The sequence below is a fragment of the Triticum dicoccoides genome, chromosome 5A (assembly GCF_002162155.2).
Source record: "Triticum dicoccoides isolate Atlit2015 ecotype Zavitan chromosome 5A, WEW_v2.0, whole genome shotgun sequence".
Taxonomy (NCBI): Eukaryota; Viridiplantae; Streptophyta; class Magnoliopsida; order Poales; family Poaceae; genus Triticum; species Triticum dicoccoides.
This window is the reverse complement of record NC_041388.1, coordinates 587373609-587400153: the sequence shown is the minus strand read 5'-3', so window position 1 is coordinate 587400153 and position 26545 is coordinate 587373609. Positions and strand designations below refer to the sequence as shown.

At 51.1% G+C, this 26545-nt stretch overlaps 1 protein-coding gene and 1 pseudogene across 1 annotated transcript in view; one reads left to right on the top strand and one right to left on the bottom strand.

The window, feature by feature from the left end:
* The window catches only part of LOC119303092 (protein transport protein sec23-1-like), a 4096-nt gene extending 3061 nt beyond the window's left edge, over positions 1-1035 (bottom strand). Inside the window, exon 1 of the mRNA XM_037580182.1 lies at positions 359-1035. Within this exon, the coding sequence (XP_037436079.1) occupies positions 359-955 (597 nt within the window). The 5' untranslated portion in view covers positions 956-1035. The remainder of the gene's footprint in view (positions 1-358) is intronic.
* A 1154-nt stretch (positions 1036-2189) lies between these two features.
* On the top strand, positions 2190-3951 carry LOC119300073 (annotated as a pseudogene).
* The last annotated feature ends 22594 nt before the right edge of the window (positions 3952-26545 follow it).

The window sequence follows — 26545 nt, the reverse complement described above, 5'->3', positions numbered from 1 at the left end:
TAAGCCTGGCTTGAACCTAGGAACTGTTCTAATCTGTCTTGTGATTTTGTTCAATATGCTCACTTGAGCTTGTTTATAAGCGGTTTATGAAACAGGACATTCGGGGAAGCTAGGTCTTTTAGCCAAGGTAAGATCCCCATTGATGTGGAAGGTTTAAGTCAATATGCGCAATGCTTGGAATCAGAAACTGTTCTTTTCTCACCATATACTCCAGGCAAAAACAGTGGACTAAATGTGATTCCTACTGACTATACAGCTTGCACAGTGCACTGATATGTTTCACCAATAATAAGCATATAATGTAAGTAAGCAACACCCCAGGATAGTAGGATCACATCTCAAATTAGAATTCACCGACCTTGTCCGACTCGAGCTCACGCTCCCCATTGAACACGACCACCCTGGCGCAGCCCTCAAAGCCGAGATCGTGCACCCACACCGACGCCGAGAACGTGACGAGCGCCACCCTGACCCTCTCAGGCAGCCCCTGCACGACCCTGAGCAGCTCCGCCTTGAGCGCGGCGAGCTCGTCCCCCGCGGTGGCCGCGTCCACGACGAACACGATTGCGGGCGGGGCGCCACCCCCCACCTCGGCAGGGTCCGGGGGAAGCGTGTACTCGACGCTGGAGTGGGTGGGGAATAGCTCGGCGGGGATCGAATCGGGGGAGATGTGGCGCGGGTAGGGGTTGGCATTGGAGCCGCAGAAGGAGCAGGACCAGCGCGCGGAGGCGTGGTGGACGCGGGAGAAGGGGTTGAGGGCCGCGGCGCAGGCCGGGGAGGCGCAGCGGAGGGGCGGGTAGGGGAGGATCGGGAGCAGGTCGGGCGCCGTCGGGTGGAGCGGCGTGCAGAGCACCGCCGTGGGGACGACCAGCGCCTCCGCGGCGGAGGGCGTCGGCGGCCACGAGTGCCACGGCCAGCGGAGGCCCTCCACGGCCTCCAGCTCCGCGAAGTCCATCGGAATCGGGCGGCGGGCGGTGGCGTGGCGACTAGGGTTTTGCTATGTTCTCCAGCCCTCTGCCATTAGCTCTGCTTTCATTTCTTTTTCCCCAACCTGCTTGGCTGTTTCGTCCCCCCTGCTTCTTTTCTCTGTGGTCCGTCGGGACCGTTGGATTGAAATCCGACGGTCAGCCCTCTCTGTCCGGTGGGTTCCCTTTTTCTTTTTCTTTTTCTTTTTTTTTGAACATTGGGTTCCCTTTTTCTAAGAGCTTTGAAATAAACGCTGCAAATCATATGTACATAAATACTTGATCCCTACTGTAACTCAATTCACTTAATATGCAATTACTGACTCATAATGTCACCATGCATGTTTCATTAATTTTAGTTTGCTCATCGTGCAAGTATGCCACGCATCATGCCATGATGTATGAGAAAAAGACCCGTCTTAGGTTGTGTGGCCCCTTTTATCGAAAGAATGCATGATAACAAAAATGGATGTTTAGCGATGAATATCATGAGTCACACATTATTCCGGATGATTAGCGATATATATCATGATGTCGTATTTTATATGTTCGACGCCATGGTGGGAAAATGTATCTACCAATGCAATGATACTAACACCACCGATGTCGCTAGAGCCTCCAATAATGGAGACAACCAAACTGGGCACGATGGCAAATTGACGATGTTGCGGGTCATTAGGTTCCGCCCACTCCTTCATCTTGATGTCCATGAAACCATGCATGATGTATTGCCCAGCGTATGTGCCAGTGATACTCAAGATCTGCCAAGGGGTCAAAAGGGGGAGCCCCCTCGCACCTCGGTTGCCTACTTGTTCAGCCGGCGTTGTAGACAACAACGTACTCGAATCTGTACAGATCGTCAAGAAAAGCAGAGTTGCCCGACTCTTGTCCGTAGTTTTAGCAATTAGCAGCATGTGCTTTCATGTTTTGGAGCATCGTATATAAATGTCAGTGGCGAAGATCTGTCACTGGGAGCTCTTGCTATTGTGTAGCTCCAAAATAAAGGCTCAGTTAGTACACTGTGAAGTTGGGAAGAAATATTCTCTTAACGAAGTTGCAGCAACAATTGTATTGATTTCTTATTATGTTTGTCTTTATGTCGACCATCTTTTGCATTTTGACCGGTGTGAATATGTTACTTTGTACAGATTTTACCTACACGTTACATTGCAATTTGTGTTAGCTTCCTCATTTAGAAAGGAATTTATGTTGCTACTGATATCGATGCCTTGTGCGTTCGATGTAGAACTCCACGAGGGTGACTTGGAGGATGTCAGAGCTTGTAGAGGTCTTCTTGCCCTCCGTAACACTGAATCTAAGGTAATGTACTTGCCGAGAAATCAGATGCATTGGTCAAAAGCTTGCACTCCAGCTTGTGCATCTCATCGACTTCCCTAATTCTTTGTTCGCTCTCTTAATGTTAATCGAAACTGAAGGAAGTTCAAGATCGCCTAGAGCTTGGGGATCATGAGCACAGTGTAAAAGTGTTGAGAGCAAACCTTAGAAAACTAAAAGGAGCTTTTGAGACCCTGTTGTCGAAGAAGGATAAGGATGTTTATTCCGTAAAAGATGTTCTTTTGAACCAGTTGAGGACCATGGAAAAGGACAACGCGCTCTTTGAGAACAAAAAACTAGAGGCAGCACAGGCTATTGAAGAAGCGAAGAAGCATCAGCAGAATGTACAGGCGATGCACGTCGCAGCCCAAAACAAGGACAATGAGATTGGCAGACTCCAAGCAGAAGCTCTCGTGGCTCAACAGAAGCTACATGAAATGGGTTCCTTGCTGAAGGAGAAAGATGAAGTTATTGAAAAACTCCGTGCAGAAAACATCGGATTACTTGCTGTAAAGGATTTTGTTTGGAGTCAGTTCAATATAAAGGAGCAGGAGTTGCTGGACTATGCTATGCTTCTTAAGGACAAGGAACTGCGGCAACACAAGCTACTGAAGCCACGCAAAAGCTTGTAAAGGAGAATCGCATGATGGAAGCAGAAGTTGTTGATTATGGAAACAAGATAGTGATTCTAGAGGATAAGCTAAAGGAGATGCGCTCCTTGGTGAAGGAGAAAGATGATGAAATCCAAGAACTCAAAAATCGCCAACCTGAGATCACTAGCCTGAAACGCAAGTGTGCCTCTTCCTTATCAAATGTAAGTACGCCATTTCCAAGTGTAGTATCCTTTGAGTGTTATTTGTGTCGTGATCATGTCTTGCCACATATAGTCAATGGACAATATTTTGTTTACTACTCCCTCCGTTCCTAAATATAAGTCTTTGGGAAGATTTCACTATGGACTACATACAGAGCAAAATGAGTGAATCATATTTAAAATGCATTTATATACATCCGTATGTGGTCAATAGTGGAATCTCTACAAAGACTTATATTTAGAAACGGAGGGAGTATGTAAATTTGCATGATAAAATTTTAACATTGAAATGGTTATTTTTCTAAATTCACTTCTGTCAGTTTGGTTGTTTCATCTCATGCTGTGTGATGGTCAACTGACGTTGTGCTAATTTTCTAATATATATAGTAGAATAACTAGTTTTTCTTTATAGTCCAATGATTGCTTTCTTATATGTGCCACTGTAAGTTTGTGCTGAAAGGACATGAGCGTCCAAATTCTTTGTTGGATGCATGCATCAGCTATGTGCTGCTGGAAACACGACCAAGAATAAAGTGTATATATTAGGTTTGCCTTTATATGATACTCGTATCTGCCATCTGGTATCTATATAGGACCACCATAATGCTCTTGTGGAGAGTGCTAATGAGTATGTTCTGTAACAGGAGACTAGTAAAAAGCTCAGGAGGGATATCATTGGAATGCATATAGCTTCTATTCGGCGATGCAAGTCCGGCAGACACTGTTTTGGACATCGCACAGTGAGTCTCCCTTCACTCACTATTTCCCACCCCAACTCCATCTTTACGCTGTGCATCCCAGATCTACATTCTTGTTGCTAATCTCCTCAAGTTCTAGTGAACTTCATTGATTAATCTCCTGCTCAACAATCTTGTAGTGCCTTCTTATCTACTCCCTCCATTCCAAATTACTCATCGTGGTTTTAGTTCAAATTTGAACTAAAACCACGACGAGTAATTTGGAACGGAGGGAGTAGAATTGAGTAAACCTATGTCTTCATGTTCTGCATCTGCTATCTGAGTTTTTTTTTTTTGCACAATGATATATGCCTTGCAGAATTATATCACCTCCAAATTTTCTTGTACCTGTTCAGCACTTAGCATTGCCTTTTACTGTCTTGTTTATGGACAATGACTGATCTGAGAAACTTTATAAATCATTGACATTTTGTGCTGGACAATAATGTATTATGGGACGATGCTTTATATCATAACACGTTGTTGTTAATGCTTATATGTTACAAGATATTCTAAACCATAATACAGTTGTTGATGATACTAGTGGCATACAAACTCATGATATGCATGACATCTAGAAAGTATTGGATAATACTACTTAGGTGGAAAAGGCCCTTTTTATTATTTTCCAAGTGCACCAAAGTATTATTGTTGTCCATTTACTCCATCTAAGTATGAATACTTCATCCACTATGTCTGGTTTTTTGACGTAATATCACATTTGAACATTATTAATCACAGAAAATCCTGACGAGTTATCTTGTTCCTCTGTCATTCTCTTGCACCTCTCTGAATTACCCACATCTTCCTCTGTGTGGGTACTGATACGCATACCGCTGACAAATACCGGTTTGAGGGGTGCAGTGACCACGTACATATCCTTAGGATGAGTAAAATGGGCCCCCAAAAAATACTTTGGGCATTAAGTGGACAAACCCTACACTTCAGGCCAGGGTAGAAAAGTGAACTTCTTCCTGATGTATTTGCTATCCGTGGATTAATTTGGAGGGGCGACTCGTAAAATATGTGGCTGATCTCATATGATGGATCAGACCTTAGGAATTATTAGATGGAGGTTGTCAAAATAGTTCGTCTTCTGTTCCTATCTATAAGAAGAGACATGATCTGTTGTATTTTCTCTTGAGTAGTTTGTCCTCATCTATCTATCAATTTTGTGTGAGATACTGGATTGCTTGCAATTTTGCATGTGTGTGTTTTAGCTTCGCAATTTTGTGTTAGATCCTTGATTTTTTTTATTTGTTTATGAAAAAGTATAACAGGATAATCAAAGATAGTCCTAATATTCATGTTGATCATTCATTCTTAGTCCATGTGTAGTGTAAACGTCCCTAGTTGTTCTGATCTGAACTAGATTTCTTACCCATGCAACTGATATTGTTAACCCCATAAAATCTGTCGATTTGTTGTGGCTTATGAGTGGATTTTGGTTCTTGGTTCTACCAATTTGATGGAATTTGTGTTTGGTGGCTTTAACGGATGCTCTTTGTCTAAAAATAGCTCATGTTTCGTATGCTTGTTCAACAGATGCATGTCTTTGTCAAGACCACAAATAGTAGGACGTACACTCTTAAGGTCAAAAATTTAGCCGCCGCCGCCGCAAACTCCCTCCTCCCCTCCCTCCGCCGCCACCGGAAGACGCCGCCGGGCTAAGCCCGGAGGCCGACGGCGATGGCGGGGGATCTCCTCTCTCGCGCGTCTCCAGGGTGGGGCGGACCCCAAGGCGTGGGATGGCGCGACCGATCTGGGATCTGCGGCAGGCGGCGGAGGCCGGCCCGTCCTCGGACGGCGACGGCTTGGTGCGGCAGGCCAGGGCTGCTGGTGCTGCGGATGGCCCTTCGGGCGGCGGCGACTGCGGTGGCGTGCATGCTGTCTTCAGATCAGCGACGGCGGCATGGAGGGCCTGGTGGTCTCGTCGGCGGCACCTCCGATCAGATCTGTTCTGACCGGTGCAGCCGGCGGTGGTGGTCATCTCTTCCGTCAGAGGTGGTCGGCCTGAGGCTGGGTGTTCGGATCTCGGGATCCGTCATCTGGCACCAGCTGCGAGTCGGGGAGACGTAGTTGCCGGTGAAAACCGGGCCGACGGCGGGCGATGGCGGCGTTCCACGTCGTTACCTTGATGAAGGCATCGTCATGTGACTTCCGTCGACCCACTTGTATTGCTCCGGGGGAAACCCTAGGATCTGGTGTTCCAGACCGGACGATGACGGCACTGCGGTGTCGTTTCTCTCTTGGGAGCGTCGTTTTGTGGAGCAGTGCTGGAAGTCAGAGGCGGGAGGTGGAGCGGCTTCGTCTTGCATGGAGCTTCGGTGGAGATGTCAAGTCATGCCTGACCGATAGGTGCTATGCTTGGTCATGCCTGGTCGGCAGGTGCTACGCACGACGGATCCTTCAAGGGCTTCAAGCTGTGTCGGCTGGTGGTACGTGGCAGCATGGCACTGAGGTGTATCAGTGGCGACCACGACGTGTACAGCTATTTGCGCATAGGGAGGAGGTGTCGTTGGGCGTCGTGGTGGCGTCGATGATAGCTGGGCCGAGCAAGGTTGATGCATCAATACAGTTCTGAAGATGGAGCGGTGGCAGTTGGCGGCGGCGGCCTCTGAGAGCACGCCGGACCAGTGTGTGCCCCAAACCCGGCAAGTGGCTAGGTTGGGGTCTTAAGTCTCAGATATTAGGCTTGGCTGTGATGTCTGTTTGGTATTAGGCCCAGGCTATCTGCGCCCCTTCATCAACTGGATAGATGTAGCGACAGTTTGTTGCTTAGACGACGGCTTTAGTCTTATTATTGTATGACTTTGTAAGGTCTTGTGAGAATAATTAATAAAGTGGCCGTATGCATCGCCCAGATGCAGAGGCCGGGGGTCATCCTCCTTTTCTAGAAAACCCTCTTAAGGTCAAGAGTTCAAATAAGATCGAGGATGTCGAGGCTAAAATGCGTGATCACGATCTAGACATGCAGGGTCTTATCTTTGCTGGCAAGAAGCTGGTGCATGGCGGCACCCTGGCAGATTACAACATTAAGAATCTGAGCACCCTACAGCTTGTCCTTCACATGCGTATATTTGTCAAGACGCGGACTGGCAATATCATTGATCTTGCGGTTAAGAGTTCAGATACCATCAAGCATGTGAAGGCGATGATTCAGAGTCAGGAGGACGTTCCTTGGGATGAGCAGGGTCTCATCTTTGCGGGCAAGCGGCTGAAGGATGGCCGCACCCTTGCAGATTACAACATTGAGACTTTCTGCACCTTTGAGCTTGTCCCTTTCCCTTTCCTGCATCTGAAAGTCAAGCAGCTGACCGGCGAGATCATTGATCTTGCGGTTTTGAGTTCAGATACTATCGAGGATGTCAAGGCGATGGTTTATGATCAGGTGGGCATTCCTTCGTACATGCAGCGCCTCATCTAGAGACCGGCTTTTTAGGACCCGGGTGTCCAGACTCCCGCTTATCACCACCGTTTGTAGATGGCAGGAGACCTGGTGATCTGTGGCACGGACTGCAACGTTGTTTGTTTTTGCAGGCCTAGTTGAGTCGCTCAAGTGGATGAATCTAATACTATTTTAGTGCTAGATACATCCATTTGAGCGACAAGTAATTTGGAACGGAGGGAGTAGCAGCGAGAGCTAGGCCTTTGGTAGGTCCCTGTAGATTACTAGTAGGAGATTCCACAGCACGTGTCACTTCCCGATGAACCCATTGCCTATAGAATACAAAATACCTTTTTTCCCGTCTCCCTCTCTCGCATCACCCCTCTCTGCTCCATTTTTTCTCTGACACACGCCACTTCTCTCCCTTCTTTTCTTTCTTTCATGGCACCTCTCTCTCTCTCTGACAAAACAGCGTCCTCTCTCTCCTCCCCTCTCACTCTCATGGCCTCTCTCACAAGTGAAAGACACCAAAATCCCGGGACAAGAAATGTGGATGCTCTCTCTCTCCTTTCCTTTCTTCCCATCAAGAACAGTGACTGTAGTGCCATACCTATCGGGGGTAGGCTGGTCATAGACAGGCATCTACTGCTCGGTCCTATATCCCTGCCATGCGCCAAACTTCTCTGCTACCGCTGTGAGGCAAATGGGCTGACAAAGCTTCAGGGTGCTGCAAATTATCTGATCCTAGACAGACCCCAGCTCGAATCTCAGAGTGACTGGACGGGCTGATAAGGGGGTGCCGGGAGTCCCGGGTGCCACCACACCTTTTCCCCTCATCTATGCCGGCAAGCAGCTCGAGAATCACCGTACCCTGTCGGACTGCAATATTCATAAGTTGTGGGAGTGCGGGCTTCTCCTTGCCCCGTACATCGCAAGGAATAGTGCGATTCACATCAAGATGCTGACTGGCAAGACCATTTTTCCTGCCGTTAGCATTAGAGACACGATTAAGGATGTCAAGGCGAATATTCACAAGGAGGAGGGGATTCCCCCATCCCAACAGTGTCTCTTCTTTTCCGGGAAGCCACTACTGCACAATGACTGCACCCTGGGGAGCTACATCAGCGGGGATTTGAACGTCATCGTCATTCACCTTCTGTATCGGCGAGCGCTGCAACCTCGTCGGATTGTGGACAGAGCGCGCAGGCTGCGGAACAAGCAGGAACTTGTGCACGGCTGTGCGTAATGTGGTATGGTCCAATTTGTGTCAATGGAGTCTAAAGCGAAGTCGAACCGTTAGAAGTTTATTGTAATTCTGTCAGAAGTCGCCTGCATGCAGTTTGTGTCAATGCAGCTGATTGTTTGTGGCTAGCTTAGGGTTTGTCTAATGGATGGTCTGTGTTGGCTTTAATGGATGGTTGTCTTTGCTAGTTGGTTGAACCAGTGCTGGCTTACTCACTTGATTGGAAACTTGGGCACATGTTGCATGATATACATACTGTTTAAGATCAACCCTATTTCATTGGCAATCTAGACCAGTTTTCTCAGGTTTCCCAAGTGCTAGCTCCTAAATTAAATGCATCTCCACAGGAGGTGCATACATTTTAGCCATAAAACTCTTCCCTTTTGTTCTTCTTTTTTCTTACATGTTTCAGTACAAAGAAGTCGAAAAAGGAAATGGGAAGAGAAGAAGAATTAATGGCCATTTTGGAGGTCAAAAAAACCGCATATCAGCGATGGAGCTGTGTCGAGGTCGGGGGAAGAGGTGATTTGCCACGAGTCTTTTGGTGGTTGCCGGTGATGGGCCTTGGCATCATGCACAGAGAATTCTTCGATCTTGATTTTTATCTAGGTTGATGTTTTTTGAGAAAATGCTAAGGTTCTACAGTCTTCTCAGTTTTGTTTGTTTACGTGAATTACTATGCAAAAAAAGAGGTGAAAGTAGTTATTCTAGGCCCAAATTTCCAGTTCCATGCCTAATTGGTGTCATTATTAACATGTTTGGATGATGTCAAACTAAAGTTTACTGAATGTTTTAGCCATAACTAAGGGCATCTACAACTAGACTGCCTCAAACCCTCCCAAGAAGTCTGGACGGACAGCCAAACCACTACCGGACATTTTCTCAACAGGACCCCTCATAGCCATCCTAAATGTACGGGTTGTTGGCACTCGTCAAAACCAGCACATGTATGGGTGTGGATATGGGACTGTTCGGACATGCCCGGACGTGGATGACGGGCCCAGGCTAACCCAGTTTGACCTCACATATACGCTACTTCGGACCAAACCATAGTCACTCTCGACTGCTCCGCTCTCCTCCTGTCCCATCCCCTTCCCTCTCCGTCGTCCTCTTCTTACTACCCTCATCTTTAACTCTTGTTCTTATTTTTTTTAGAAAAGGAGGATGACCCCCGGCCTCTGCATCTGGGAGATGCATACGGCCACTTTATTGATTATTCTCGAGGACCTTACAAAGTATTATAAACAATATACCTGAATCCACCATCTTGGCAACATATGCCGCTACTCCTATCCATATGATGAAGGGATGCTAGCTGGGCCACTACCCAAACCACTCACCTAAACCTAACATCAAAAACCGGAAGCCCCAGCCGAGCCACATACCGGGTCTGGGGCACAATCCGGTCAGACGCACTCGTGTGTCGTCGCAGCCATCTTCCACAGGCCCGTCTTCAGATTATATTGAGGCTTCTACCTTGTTTGGCCACTCTGCCATCGACGTCACCATGATGCCAGACAGCTACCTCCTCCTGCGCGAGTCCATCTCCGCGCATCGGACGCCGAGCCTCCACAACGCCATGCCGCCGATCTCTGTCGCCATCAATGTGTGAGCTGAAGTACCGCTCCATCACAGCAGGTACAAGGTAAGGAAGGGCGAGGTCCCCATCGAAGACACGGCCGGACGGGCCGCCACCAGGAACCAGACAAGCTCGCCATACACGCCCAACATACCCATGCCCAAGTCGGCGCCTTCAAGAAGGTGACGACGTTGTGGCGCCGCCGCCGCTTAGCCACCGGGGCTAGGGTTTTCACCCGGGCGCAGGGGAAGGGGGGAGGCAGGGGAAGTTGAGCCTCGGCGCCGCCACCAAGGAGGGAATGGCGTTCGGGACGCCATCGACGCCGTGGTCGCCACCGGCGGCCAAGCACCCTGCCGCCACCTCCGAACCAGCCACAGCATCAGCAGGCGCGTGCACGCCGAAGATCCAGGCCGGCCAGGAGGTCATGCGTCACGAGCGGACCAGAACGCCTCAGATCTGACGAGGGGAGCCCGGGGCCTCCCCGCGCCACGACCAGCGCCCACCGGGACCTCGCTGCCCGCGCAACCGAGGGGACCCGGCCGACCTCACCGACGAGCACTCCCCGCCGCCGGAGGCGCCGTCCGCACCAGCGAGGCCGCCGCCTCAGATCCGGGCCCTCACCACCGAAAGGGAGCGGCCAGAGGCCTCGCCGCCGCCCTCACAGGCAGCCGCGCGGGGGCCCCGGTGACCGCCTCCGGCAGCGGCGAGGAGGAAGGAAAGGGGGAGGTGGCGGCGCGAGGGAACCCTAGGTCGCCCCTGAGTCGCCCTCGGGAGAGCTTAAAAAGAAGAGGTCTAAGGTAAAACTTATAATTGCGTAGCTGGTCCCAAGTCTCTAAAAATTGGGGGAGAATTTCACTTCCCCGGCCTCTGCACCAACTAGGAATGCATACGGCCATTTTAGTATGAGTACCAAGATAAACATGGTCCTCATAATTTTTTAAATGAGTATTAAGATATATTTTTATGAGTGGTTCCACCATACATCAAACTTGATCCTCAATAAATGGGGAATACCCCTATGCATCAGCTGTCAATTCTAAGAATTGAACTCGGGTCGTTAGGCTGCACAACTGCATTCCCAACCACTGACCCAAGGCTCTCTTTGCAACTCTTGTTCTTATACTTATCCTTGGACCTTGGCGCTGAAACAAAAGAACTCCGATGAGGGTTAGAATGAAGATATAACGCTTGAATTGTAAGAGAATTTTGGCTGAAAACACTGATCAAGACTGATGGCTTCATGGGAACCCTTCATGATCCTCAAGCGTTTGCATGAACCAACAAACATCCAACAAGGTAATTGATCATTAGCCGACGAAATAAACTGAAGCGTGGACCTCGCGGATGAGCTTGTAAATACGGGAGTAGATAAGGGGGATGCAGGAGTGGAGTAACATAGAGGGTGTTTGGATTCAAGAGACTTATTTTAGTCTGACTAAAAATAGTCTCTCTGATAGGTTAAAGTTCCAAGCACCTCTGACTAAAGAGGAGTTAAAACTAGTCTTAAGACTAAAATGTTTTAGTCAGGGGTACCCGTAATAAAATATGGATTAGTTCTCTCTCTTCTTATTTAACTCATCTCTTTTAACACATGCGAATTCTGGATTGAAGGGTTTGGAGGATAATAAATGCTCATTAACTTGATTTTAGTCTCTTTAGTATTTGGATCCAAGCATAAATGAGGCTACTAAGTTTTAGTCCCACTACTTTTAATCATGAGACTAAAATATATCAAGCATCCTCGTACCCGATGAAGCAAGCGAGCGGCTGTGTGATTGGGATTAAAGCCGATCGACGGGATAGTACACAATCTACACATGCAAGCAAGTCATCAGCAGCTGCGTGAAATATACAACTCCTGCGCCGCCCGGAATATACAACGCACCTCCCTCCCCGGGGGCCCTGTCTAGAAATATGCTCCGCGCCTCCGCCGCATGTGCCCGATCGATTCCTGCTGCCGCCAGCAAGGCTTCGTTCCACGGATCAGCAAGCACGATCCATCCAAGAAACTGCATGCATGATGCAGCGAAGAACGACGAGAGACGCTAGCTGCATGCAGCCGAGGCCAACAAGTTTTCCTCGCAGCCTGCATGCTGCTCGTACTCGCACCATGCACGGACAGTTTTACTTTTCCTGTACGGTACGGTACCGTCTGCGGCCGGCAGGTAGGCCTTGGTAGACGTGCCCCCCTAAATCAATCCGGGTGTTGAAAAAAATGGCGCTGCTGTCTGGTTTTGAGAGGAAAACTGCTCCTGTTGCTGCTGGTTTTACACTCTGGCCTCTGGGTCACTGGCTTGCATGAGTGAACTGCATGGAACAAACGGCAGATGTGTCGTGTCTGAGTAGTGGGCTGCTGGCTGCGCCGACGACGCAGGGGCACGTCTGGGTGTCGCGGGCGGGCGGGCAGGCAGGCAGGGACTGAGCCCACGCACGCAGCACGCTAGCTGGCTCCATGTACTCACGTACACATTTCTCAAAAAAAAAGTACGTATGTACACGGTACAGATGGTACGTAATACTATCTTGGACTTCTTCTCCCGGGAATCCGGCCAGTGGTGCTGGCAGCCACCATAGCTTTCTTTTCTCTCCTTGTCTATTTGACCTTGTGATCACTCAACTCTACCAAGTAGGAGCACTGTGCTATAGTACTCGCTAGTGCTACGTTCATACTGGTGGTGCTGCTGTTTTCTTATGCCGATCTGCGGTGCGGCAGCCGGCAGGTCAACTGAGCAAGCCAGGCAGTGCCTGCAATTCGTTAGGACGAAGCAAGATTCCCAACTCTTTGGAAATCGGAGCCGGCGGGATCGCCACTAGGTAGCAGCAGATCTAGATCGGTCGTGGTAGAGGTAGAAGTGCGGGTGAAGGAAAGGAGGCCGGCCGGCGTATGTCTGAGTGTAGGTGGAGCAAAGCATGGCCGGGCTGCCTGCCAGTACCCTCTGCCCCCGAGTAGACGGTCGCCTGCACGACGACACGGCCCGCGCCCACCCATGCCGGCGCATGCATGCACGCTGCATGGGAACGCGCCGTGCGTGCGTGCAGCTCGCCGTCACCCCGCCCACGCCCCCGGATCTCCGTAATCCGTATCCTCCTCTAGATCCCGAGACAGGGACGACACTGCCGGCGCATGGATCTCGGCGATGACATGGGTGGACTGGGAGCAGGGCCGAGACAGCCATGTGTGCAGCCGGTTCGGCCGGCCGTGCCGCTCCCCTGTCGCCGTCGGCACCCACTCGCTGTCGGCCGCGAGCGACGTCGGTTAATGGGAGCTTTTGCTTTTCTCTCCTATCCTCGTCGCCGTACGTGATGATTGCTCTGGCGATCGAGCTGGCCCTCCTCGACACGACCGGGGCGGGTCAGTGCGCGCGCGCCCGCGGTGATCGGGTGACACCAACAGTGGGCGTGAAGCTAGCGTGATGTTGACACGGATCCGACATCGAGCACTACGTACGCGCGCGATCGATCAACATACTGCGCGCTGGCTAGCTAGCTGCTGATTTACAGTTTAGCCGTGTCGCCGTCGCGCTCGAAAGTTGGCTCGTGCGTGTTGCTCACCGCGTAGTCGTGGTGGTCGGGTGGAGGTGCCAATCGAGTGTACGTGTTGACACTGGAACAGAGCAGAACGGCACCTACGTACCTTAGCCTCGTCAACAATTATATAAAGGTCTCCTGTTTTCCCTTGCCAGTTTTGGATGTGCGATCGTCCGAGAGTTGTTATGGTGGCCATTGCCATGATCGGGTCCTCTACTCTACCAAAAAGAAGCTGTGCGTTCTGATTCTAGCTAGCTTGTGCACGAGGGCTGGCGAGAGGAATCGATCGTTGATCGAAGCTAACCACACGTGTCATGACGGATGCCGCAAACAGAGTCTAAACTCGCAGCAAATGCCTCGCCGACACATATGACCGTGCACTCATGATACCAACTTAGCAGCAGGCATGGAGGCGTGCAGCCAGACTGGCGAGACATACATGATCCAACAGCTAGCTAGCTAACCAGAGCTTGGAGAAGGCACGAAAAGAAGCATGCATGCACTGCACTGCACCAACGGAGACCGGGGGACCGCCGGCGACCGCGACCCCGACGCGCAACCGCACGCTACGTGCGTGCAGTGCAGGTGCGGTGGCGCTGCTGCTACACCGCTTGCCTAGCCTAGCCCAGCCCAGCCCAGCAAGCGCACATGAAAGGAATTAAAACCTCCGAGCCCCCACCGCCGGTACGGTGACCGGTCGACCCATCCATCTTGAGCGAGCGCGCACGCACGAACGCGTCGCAGTTACGCGGGCGTTCGAGCATGCAACGGGTAAGTTCTGGCCAATCGATCACACGCACGGACGGACGATCGACGGGACGATCAATCTACGCCGAGAGATAGACATGCCGCTCTTGGCGAGGCGGGAGGGAGACACGTCCACGTGCGCATGCATGGACGAACCATCCGTGCATGATTGGCATGCATGCCGGTCGAGATGATGGCCGGGGCGGAGATGGATGCATGGTAGTACGTGCTTCACCTGCATGCATGGCGTCATGGGGCGCGTGGACCGGCATGCCGGCCGGCCGGCGCTGCGGAATGGAGGGTGCGGTACGTGCTCATGCATGGGCTGGTTCCTTCTCCTTCCGCCCCGGGGCCCCGCCGGAGCGCGACGCTGTTCACGTCCCACGGCACCGTGCACGCGCGCGCCCGCATGCAGTGGGGATCGACTTATCCGTTCCGAGCTCCTGTTCTGAGACACTGCGTTCTCCCTGGTCCGTTGGTCCATCGTTTCGCTCGCAGCTCACGTGCTAGTGGTGCCGCGCCAAAACCATCGATCCATGCAGGACAGGACCACGCTTACGGCTTAACCACCGTATTAGTACGTGTATTTGGGCATGTTGTTAGTTATAATCGGCTGCACGGCAGCCTGCTAGCTTCTCTAAATGCCACCGGAAAACGGAAAAAGTCTATTTCTATACCTATTATATATATATATATATATATATATATATATATATATATATTATATATATATATATATACTATTAAAGGGAATAGGTATTTTATTAGGTAGACATGACACGTATAGCCATGATTATGTACTAGAAAAAAAGTACTAGGCACGTCCTATGTCCGGACTCTAAAACATCTATAGCCATGGTCACTATACATATACTAAAAAAAAAGATGTACTAACCACATCCGGACTCTAAACGTAAAAGGGAAAGTACAAACGTATGTATACAAGGAATATCAAACCAAAGACAATTCTTCACTCGGTCAAAAAAGGGTAAGGGCGAATCAACCTGTGGTTGAGTTGGTTAGGTGGACAGTGGTATCCCCAACCCACCAGGGTTCAAATCCTGTGGTACTCGCATTATTCTTGGATTTATTTCAGAATTTCCGGCGATGCGCTTTCAGTGGGAGGAGACGTTCCCGTCGACGACGAGGCGCCTACGATGACTTCGTAAATCTCAAGATGATATGCCGGCTCAGTCTTTCGGAGGTGCTCATAGGGGTAGGATGTGCGTGGGTGTATTTATAGGGGTGAGTGTATGCGCGTGTATATGAGCGCTTGTGTCTGTACTGATGCTCAAAAAAGGGTAAGGCACATGATAACATTATCTATGCTACAATGGACGTCCTCTCTCGAATTGGTTGTTCACAAAGCCAACTATTTCACGATAGACTTTCCTTTTTTTCTCCGGATAGACTCCTATACGCACGGCTGTGTTGATATTTTTTCACGATAGACTTCCTCTTTTTTTTCTCGGATAGACTCCCATATGTACGGCTGTGTTGATTTTTTTTTTTGCTTGGTCACGGCTGACTCCCATATGCACGGCTGTGGTGATATTTTTTTGCATGGTCACGGCTGTGTTATAACAAATTAGAGGTCATAGATCATCATACATCTAAAAAAATTAATATATTATTTTGATCTGTATACTTTCAGCATAAAAAATATGGTCTATTGATCTTAATTTTATGCCCCCGCGAAAAAAAAGATATTGATTTTTACGGTTGAGATTAAAAGATAGAAATCCAACAAAAAGATAAAAAAATAGGAAAAGTTACACATAACTATAGTTATGTACACATGATTTTAAGTTAGCACGTACAATCTATACCTACTATATTGTCCCGTTTTCATTTTTTTTAAACTACCAGCAACTGCTGGCTTTTTATATTATGAGGCAGGGAGCAATATTTACAAGGCCGGACGCATGGTCTGAAGGAAGAAGTTCGGAGAAAAGAAAGAGGCCCTAAGGAACACAGTGGGTAGGGTGCTCTCTCACGTCGGAACCCCAAAGGGATGCTGCATGCATCTTGCTCCCGCCAGTCTCCATGATTCCAAGGATCCCAGAACTGCCTGGAGGATGGCCGAGGGCGCGGCTATCTTCTTCTGGAACACTCTGCGGTTGTGTTTGAGCCAAAGCTCCCATGAGATGAGTATGGTGAGAGACCGGACACCTTTCTGATGCTCAACAGATGTGGCATTGAGGATATGAGACCAGAATGTCTCCGAGCGGTTGCTATCCGGCCAAGTGTTCGGGTCGAGGGCGGCGCAGCCGTACCTGTCGGGGATATACCCCGCGGTATGACCCGGCCGGAAGTATGACCCGGCCGGACTTGGCGCTTCACCGATGACCCGCGGGAGGACTGGCGATTTACGGGTCTGGCGGCTCACTGATCAGACGACTCACGAGCCTGGTGACTCACGGATGGCCCAAGGCCTAGAAGGCCGGCTCATATTATGGTGGGCCGGCTTAAGAGGAAAGGCGTGAGGAATATCTCCTTTACGAGGAAGTAAGACCCGGACTTGTAATCAACTTGTAAGAGAAGATAGACTAATCCTAGTCCTACTAGGACTCCACATGTAACCCGCCCCTCTAACTTATATAAGGAGGGGCAGGGCTCCCCAAAAAGGGACAAGCAACAAGAAACAATATCTAGGGCTAGACACAAAGAGGAGAGCCGGCTCACGGCGACTCCCTCATGATCATAATGAGACCTAGCCACAAATAGCATGTAGGGTTATTACCGGATGATGTTTCCCGGGGCCCGAAGCTGTCTAAATCCTCGTCTTGTGTGTTGTGTCTCCCGATTCCGCTCAACCCCTTCAAGCTATCACATAGATGCGTTGGCCTCGCGACTAAGTCCTTACACTAGGACATCTGCCGTGACAATTCCACGACAGTTGGCGCCCACCGTGGGGCTCGCGCACGATGGTGTTGAGTTCTTGGAGGGCGCACTCTCAGGGATCGAGAAACTCACGATTGACCGGTTGATGAAGAGCCGGCATGAGACAATCACATAGGATTTGCTTTGGATCTGCGAGTACAGGATTTGAGTTGAAAAGAAATCAGGCTTGCATGGTGCGCGCCGCTGTGACCGGACGATCGGTCAAGATCGGATTGATTTTTCGTCATGAGATGGACGGAAGTTTTCCGCTGCAAATACCTTACACGTAGGTCGCCGAGTCGCTACAAATCACATCCTTACTTCTTATTTTTGGAAGGGAACTATGCGTGGAACAGATCGCGTCCAGGACGGGTGCCATGAGTAATAGAGATCAGGGTGATGGCTCTCGCTCCACCTCCGCTCCCACCTCCAGCCGCTCCTCCACCACCACCGCTGCAGTCCCATCTCCGGCCACCTGCGATCCCAATCCCAACTCCATCTAGCCTCCCCGTAGCCACTTTCTGCTCGCCTCCGCTCCCACCGGACTGCTGGCTGGATGACTCCCCGATCCACGCTGCCATCCGCGCCGCCCTTGGTGTTGGAAACGCCATGGGAGCGGACTTCGAGGACCAGGTTTGGTCTGCCATCCTTCAGCCTATCACTCCCTTCCGCCACAAAAACTCAGGCATCCACCTTGGTGTTAAAATTGAGCGCGCCGTCATGGAGATTGACTGTCTCATGCTTGCATGCTACCTCCAAGGTTGCCTGGGAGGCCAGTCCGACATGTTCATGATCCTTCAACTCTCACCCTCGGAATTCCGCTTTACCGTCTCCTCGCTCCCGGTAGCCCTGGCTATCCTCCGGGAGAAGGAAATTGCCTCGCCTCACATCCACATCTCCTTCTTCGTTTGCTCGCCCGCGGATGCCGCAAGAGAGTCACCCCCCTCCATTGCCCCCCGCCTTCGGGCCTCGCCTCCCTCACCATTGCCACTACAGATGCCCACTCACTTTCACGCCGCCCCGCTCACGTTTGACATTGGCGATCGCTTGCAGCACGCCTTTCGGTTCATCTCACAAACACTTACCCTCGACAATTCAGTTGGCCTCGCTTTCCAGGCTGCTCTTTGGCAGGCAAAACGCTCCATGGTCTCACCACCTTGCCAGGCTTCGCCAAAATCCCACTATACTATCATTTTCTTCCACAATTGTCGTCTTCCTCTCGACTGCTACCTCGTCGCTGCTCTGCTGCAAACTAGGTTTGGGGGTAGGGCAAAAAACTTCGATGTCCAACAAGTATCCAACTCGGCATACTCCTTCTGTGTCGCCTCGACGGCCGCGCAAGTTTCGATTACCGCTTGCTCCCCCCTCTCGACACCCTTCTTCTTCGCATCGATCATCGTCGTCAATTCAGCCGCCACCACTCCCAATGCACCACCGCGTGCTGCATCGCCCCGACGCCCGTGCGCCATCAACCAACAACCACCTGCGGTGGTTATCGCTCCGCCCGCGTTCCTCTCAGGCACGGGAACCCTGCCGGAGTCGACAACAACGCCGCTCGACGCGCCAAAAGAGGTTAGGCCTTCCCGTCATGGATTCAATTTCTTTAACCGGATTCTAAGCATGTACCACACCGAGATCACACGTCATATTTACCCACCTCGTCATGTTCCAACGATCTCTTTTTGGATCCTTTGCCATTCAAATAGTGTTAACCCAAATATTATGCTCATAACAAATGCCCTAGACCACTACTTCTCGGTAAAACCAGTTTTCCAGGTAGCTAAGCTGTCACAATTTGTGTTCCGCTCCTCGGTTATAACAAAAGAGGTGAGATTTGAAATCCTCAAGCGCTCGCCGCTGGTTTTCAAATGCTTCTCTCTCTACTTCTTTGACCAACTTTCCACAGCCACTGCTCATGAGCAGCTCCTTCTCCAGACACGCGGACCGCCCACGATCGAGCCAAACCTCGCAGAAAAACATAGCATGCCTATCTCCATCCTCGGCCCACACCCCTCCACACTATGCATGCAACGCTCTCTTACAAACAAATCAAATGAACAGGAACACACCCAAGTAAACAACGGCTCAATCCATGCCTGCACACTCACCTCGAACACGTCTCCAACAGCTACCTGCCGCCGCCCTACATCCACTACTTGCACTCCCTCGGCCGCTTTGCTTTTGACCAACGTTCAAACCGAGGGACAGAGACTTTCGCACGATCTACATACAGACAAACTCGACCCATCCACTCCTTCCCTAGAGCCCGTGACACTCGACATGCATGCCCACCACCGCTCTCAACCGCCCTCCGCTTTGGGCTCGGTGGAACCGGCCTATGCACTGCGCCTCTATGTGCTAGGCCCTCCCCCCACGAACCACGCGACCAGAGTGGAACGCCCGCTCTCGCCTGCATGCATGCGTGCGTCACTGGAGCCCCAAGAATCTGGGCAGAATCGAATCCCCCCAAGGCTTGCGTCAGCCACGCCTCATCCATGCCCTGCCCAACTGCAACACCTGCTCTCCCCATCTGACAACAGTGACCCGGCCAGCCCTTTGACCGCATGCATGATGTCACACATAGATGGTTCTCTGCCACCCATGTCCTATCGGGACGCTCTTCTCTCCCCCCTCCAACATGCACCCTCACCCCACTCAGACACTCCTATAAATACCGCATGCAATGCATTCCATCACACTCCACACCAACGCCCTCTCTCACCTATCCTCTCCAAGCGTCGTTGCTTTCGCTGCCTTGCACTGGATCACCAAGTGCAGCTCTGCCGGGATCCTATCCGGTGTGCTCGCTGTTGGTGCTCCGGCCACAAAGCTAGCCGGTGCCGGGCAGTCCGCCTCCTCCCTTTCTTCGCTCGCCTTCCACCAACTCCAGCCGCCAACCCAGCTTTCTCTCTTCAACACACCCCACTGCCGACTCCTGCCATGGCTAACTCAACAGCGCCTACCCCAGCCGACCTCGCCGCTGCCACCAACCCTTGGCCCCGTGCCGGAAACGGGCCATCAGCACCTCTTCTCGGCATCCCAGTCGCTCGCATCATCCCGCTATCCGCCACAACTAACACCACGGCCTACCCTACTCCCGCTCCACCACCACTCTCCCAACCCGTTGACCTCGAGGCGCTTTGCGCTACCCTCAATGAGGCTCGGGCTGCCGCAGCGTTCGGCCTGTCTCCTCCGAACGCTGGGCCTGCTCGCCATGGACGCCGTTTCGGTTTGCCCATCGAGCTCGCGCCTACCATCGTCGCGCCCCCATGCCTCGTCAACAATGTCAGCCATATCGCGTTCGCCCACCTACGCTCCCCCGTCCACAACCCGGCAACACTCATTCACGACGCGATCCTCGCGCACGCAGGCAACCCAAGCTTCAGCGTGGCTGGCTCGTGGCGCGGTGCGGGCTGCGTCACCTTCGAGTCCGCAAGTGTGCGGGACTACCTTGTCGCCCTTGGCTCCATCGACTTTCGAGGCAACCACATCTCCTTCGAGCCGGTTGAGCTGGCTGATCGCGCGTCGCCTGTCTTCGACCAGCTCATCGAGGTCAAAGCTTCGGAGTTCCCTCATGAGCTTTGGCACGACGCAGGCATCAGGTGGGCGCTAAGCCACCTTGGTGATGTCTGCTCGGTCGACCACTACTGCGTCGATGGCCGCGACTACACGGCCGTTCGCGCCCTCATCATGGTCGACCGACGACGGTGGCTCCCGGACTCCCTGCCCATTCAGCTCCCCCCATCTAACGACATCAAGGTCGTAAAGATCGCCAGGCTCGCCACGGTCCTTGACCGGATGGGGCCGCTTGACGCGTCCCCGTTCTCCTCCGACTCCGACTCGGACTCGAACGGCCGCCGCGGTCACCATAGCCGCGGCCCTTTCAACACCCACCACGCCACCGACGACATGCCGCGCGGCCCCCCGCCGTCCCCAGCCTTCGATGCCACGACCACCACTCCCATGCATGTCGGCGCCTCTGCCGGCATGCCACTCCACGTCTCCTCTGGTGACGACGGACCAGATGACTGCGCCCATCCCGTCGTCAACATCTCCTCCGACAGCGACTCAGCCCCTCCATCACAGATGGCGTCACCTCCCACGGCGTTCTCCGCCTCAACTGTCATCGGATCCTCCACCACGCCGGTCACCACCTGCCGCCCCTCGCCGCGACCCGCCGCTGCTGTCGGTGGGTTCAGCCTAACCACTCCACCACCCTCTCCGGACGGCTACAACCAAGACAACCTCGACGATCTCCCTCCACCCAATACTGTGCAGTTGCCATCGGCATTCAGCCCGTATGACAGCTCCAACTCCCTAGGCCTTCACATCAACGTCTCCACCATTGCCTTCTCCGCTGGAGCATCATCCTCTGGTATGGCCCCTGAACAGCCATGTCGCACTCCATCCCCTATATACAAACCTGAACAGAGCCTGACCATGCTCACCCCCACAACAAAAACTGCAGAGTCTCACCTCCATGAATCCGTGCTTCGCAAGCTGCGCCGCAGCGCCAAGCGTTCGGCGGACAAGTCCATGAGCTTGCGCCGAAGCTCTCGCCTTGCTGCCAAGGAGCCGCGAGTCTTCACCGACATGACTACTAAGGCTGTCCGCGCCAAAGCAAAACGCCTCACTGCCACTGACGTTGCTAAGGCGCTCAAAGACGCCATTCGCGATGCTCAGCTCGACATCCCTGACGCTCCGCCAGCCCCTGCTGCAGCCCTGGCAGACATTGCCAGGCTTTGCGGTGCTGACGACGCGGCCGCAGACTCCATTGCATGTGCCGATATCACGGACAACGGTGCTGCTGACGTTCTGCCATGATGTGCCCAAAAAAACCATGCCTGCCCATGCGGCGTCCCGACGGCGGCCGACCGTCCATATCGCGACCCTACATCAAGGGCCTATTTATTCCACCACCAGTGTGCCCGGAGCAATCGCCTGTCTTGCTTCAATTATCTGCTAGCATCCCAAATGTATCCCCTACCTGCTTGTACCCTGTTAAGTCTAGATGTCCGTCTGTTTCCCCATGAGTAGTACAACTCTATCTATCTGCTCGTGGAATGTAAGAGGCCTAGGCGACGAATCTAAGTGCGGTAATATCCTTTCCGAACTAATCAGTATCAACCCCCACTGTGCACTCTTACAAGAGTCTAAGTTAAATGACATTAACGACCGAAAATTCAACTCCTTCCTGCCACGATCTCTTGACCAAAGAAATTTCCTACCTGCGAACGGTTCGGCCGGCGGAATGATTTCCGCCTTTAATAAAAACTATTTCTCCCTAATCTCCTACTCCCACCATACGTACGCCACATCCATCAAACTCACGTCGCTCGCTCACCCCCTCCCCTTTGTCATCACAAACATTTATGCCCCCTCGAATCGCAAACTCAAACAGGCATTCCTAGATGAGCTCAATCTAATTAAGGAGGATGACCAAACTCCCTGGCTAATTGTAGGAGATTTCAACCTCATCCGCTTCTCCCACGAAAAAAATAAACGCAGCTTCCGCCAACGGGAAGCTGACGCCTTCAACTCCACGATCAACGCACTAGCACTAATCGAACTACCCCTGCTAGACAGACGCTTACCTGGTCCAACAAACGAGCTTCACCAACCCTCGAACGACTAGACCGAGCTTTCTTCAATCTGGCTTGGAACAATGTCTTCCCCAATACAACTCTCTCATCTTTGCCACGAATTACATCTGATCACGTTCCCCTAATTCTAAATATCCAAACAACTGTCCCAAAGACACGCCACTTTAGATTCGAATCAGCTTGGACTCTATCCACTGCTTGCCAGCAAATAATACAAAAATGTTGGGCCCCAAACCACCGCTCGACCCAGCAACTAACATCCGCCGCTGCCTTTGCAAAAGCTCTAAAAAGAACAAGATATGACCTAAAAAATTGGGCCCCCAAGCAATCGCCAGCACACCTTCGCGAGGCGGCTGCAAAACAAATCATTAATCTCATCGATCTAAAGGAGGAGGCTCGAACTCTCTCCAACGCCGAAAAAAGACTACGTTTTGTTGTCTCCGATACCCTGCACTCAGCTATTGCTGAAAAAATAGCCTTCTGGAAACAAAGAGGTAAAGTACGTGCTGCAATTGATGGGGAGGAAAACACACAATATTTTCATGCTGCCGCGTCACAGCGTCTCCGCAAGAATACTATAACTTCCCTACTAACTGATGGAACTGAATTCCACTCTCATGCTCAAAAAGCGACCATTCTCAAAGATCATTTCACAGCACTTATAGGTTCAGCACCACACACCTATTGGCCCTTCGATCCTAAAAAGTACTACCCACAAACGTTACCACAGCTTAACTCGCTGGACTCCCCCTTCACACTAGATGAAATTAAAAATGCGTTCCTCCAAATGAACCCCCTAGCTAGCCCAGGACCGGATGGCTTCGGCCCGCTGTTCTAAAAAAAATACTGGAACCTGGTTAAGGCTCACATCCACTCCTTCATGATGGACTTCCAAAACCTTCACGCCCAAACTGAAAGCCTTAACAGAGCTCACCTCATTCTACTACCCAAAAAAGATCATGCCAACACTCCCGACGCATACCGCCCGATCTCCCTCCAAAATTGTCCCATCAAAGCCGTTGCGAAAGTGCTTACCAACAGACTAAAACCAATAATACCACTGCTTGTCCATGGCAACCAAACTGGGTTCATCCCAGGGCGTAGCATAGCCGAAAACTTTATCTTCGCTGCAGACCTCATAGGCGCATGCCATACTAGAAAAGCCCCAACCATGGTCATTAAATTGGACTTTAGCAAAGCCTTCGACTCCCTCTCTTGGGACTCTCTTACTTCCATCTTACGCTGCCGCGGCTTCCCGCCAAAATTCTCATCATGGGTTCATGACCTCCTAGCAACCGGGAAAACTGCCGTCATGTTGAATGGGATCCCCGGAAACTGGATAAATTGCAAAAATGGGCTCAGGCAGGGTGACCCTATCTCGCCCTACCTCTTCATCATCGTTGCTAATCTCCTACAACAAATGATCCAGCAAGACTGCGATCTAGCTCACCTCAGTCACCCCCTGTTCTCACATCTCCCGCCAACCGTCTTACAATATGCTGATGACACCCTCATCATCGCCAAGGCATCCAATCCCGCTGCTCAACAGTTAAAAAACATCCTTCACGATTTCGCCATGGCCACTGGCCTCACTATCAACTTCACAAAAACAACGTTCGTACCCATGCACATCAGCACTGCCATGGGAGACTCCATTGCCTCCACCTTGCACTGCCCAACCTCAAGCTTTCCGCAGATCTACCTAGGCCTTCCCCTAACACCCACACGACTACCTACAAATGCCTTCCTACCGATCATCGAACGTTGCCGTAAATTCTTGACGGGCTGGCGCGCAAAAATCCTCTCCAAAGGGGATAGGCTCATCCTATTATCGGCTGTCCTCGACTCCCTTCTAGTCTACTTCATGTCAGTCTTCCCCATTCCCAAGAGTGTTCTAAAAACCCTAGACTCTATTCGACGAGCCTTCTTTTGGGCTGTGGAGGAAACTTGCACTGGTGCTCAATGCTTAGTTGCCTAAAAAAATGTGTGTAAACCAAAGAACTGTGGTGGTCTAGGCCTAAAAAATCTTCATCAGCAAAACAAATGCCTACTTATGAAATTTGCTGTAAAAGCTCTCTTACCAGACACAACACCTTGGTTAGACTGGATCGCCTTACAACACCCAAATGCCCTCATTGCTCCACAAAATAGTCACTCCTTTATTTGTCGAACAATAAATCAACAGCTGCCAGCACTTCATGCCATCTCTTTTGTACTCACAAACTCTGGCACTAATACGTACTTCTGGCTTGATACGTGGATACACAACCAACCCCTTGCTACTCTATTCCCCTGCCTATATTCACACACCACTATACCACTAGCTCGTGTGGCTGCTGTCTTGAATCACGGTTTGGAAACAATCCTCCGGAACCGCCTAACATCTGATGCTGCTACCGAGTTGTGCGCTTTGTTGTCTCTCTTCCAGTTGTCGACAGGACCGGACGAGCGCTACCTCAACGGTGGCTTATGCTTCTCCACGAGGGCAGCATATGCGCTAACCATGGGCTCCCACGATGACGACCACGACGTGCATGCCGTTGCCATCTGGTCTTCACGCGTTCCAAATCGCGTTAAGATCTTTGCATGGCTCCTGTTTCGGGATCGACTCAACTCAAAAAGCAACCTTCAGCGCAAGCATATCGTCACCGACTCACTATGCCCGCGCTGTGGATATGATGGTGAAACCAGCTCACACATATTCCTAAACTGTCCACTTTCACAACGTATTTGGCAACGGATCGGCATCTCTCCTTCGACTACCATTGATGGACTCTGGAACTGCCGCCTACCTACACAGGTAGATGCGGTAATCTGGCACTCCGTCCTCCTCATCATCCTATGGAAGATTTGGGATTCCAGAAACGCTATGACCTTCAAGCAACAAAATCACCACAGTATCCTCACTCTCAGGAAACTCGTGGATGATCTCATGCTCTGGACGCACCGGATGAAGAAACCGGTGCACAAGCAGGCCGCCTCCTCCTGGCGTTCCTACCTCTTATCACGACTACACGTGCTTATGTAATTCCCCTTGTAATCAGTCTGACGATGGGTTACAAACTTGAGAAATATATTCAGGTGGGGAGCTCCCCCCCCGGTGATTTTTCAAAAAAAAAGTAGTAGAGATCAGCATGGAAACGACCACATGACCCGCCGGACGATCATGGACAGAGCCGGCAAATTTATCACCGGGAGGTCAAGATTATGGTTAAAAAAATTGGAACTGGCAGATATGAGATTCGTGGAGATTCTAGGTTTGCGTGCGGCGCCTTACGCATTGCAGGGCGACCCGTTGAATTCGAGAAAAGATCGTTTTTTTCAGCTGCAGATGAGATCGGACAGGAATCTGATTCGACGTCACCAGTACATGTATGGATCCGAGTCAGATTGCTGCTCCTCTCCACGTCTACATCAGTACGGGGCAAGGCTGGTAATGATTGTTTAAACCGGCTGCAGAAATCCAAAAAGTAAAGAAACAATTATTGCATGGCGATGGAAAACTGCTCTCGTTTGGGGATTAGGAAATATCAGTACTACCCTGCTGCTACTTCAAGTGCAAAAGCGATCAAGCAAAAAAAAAGATATACGTCCATGCGTACATTCACCAAGGTCAACAGGAAATCTACAGCCGGCCGGGTTGATGATTATCGTCTATGGTTCTGTCAAAGCTTGCCGCTAAAGTCACAATATGTTTGAGGGAGAACAGTACGCTCAAAAATT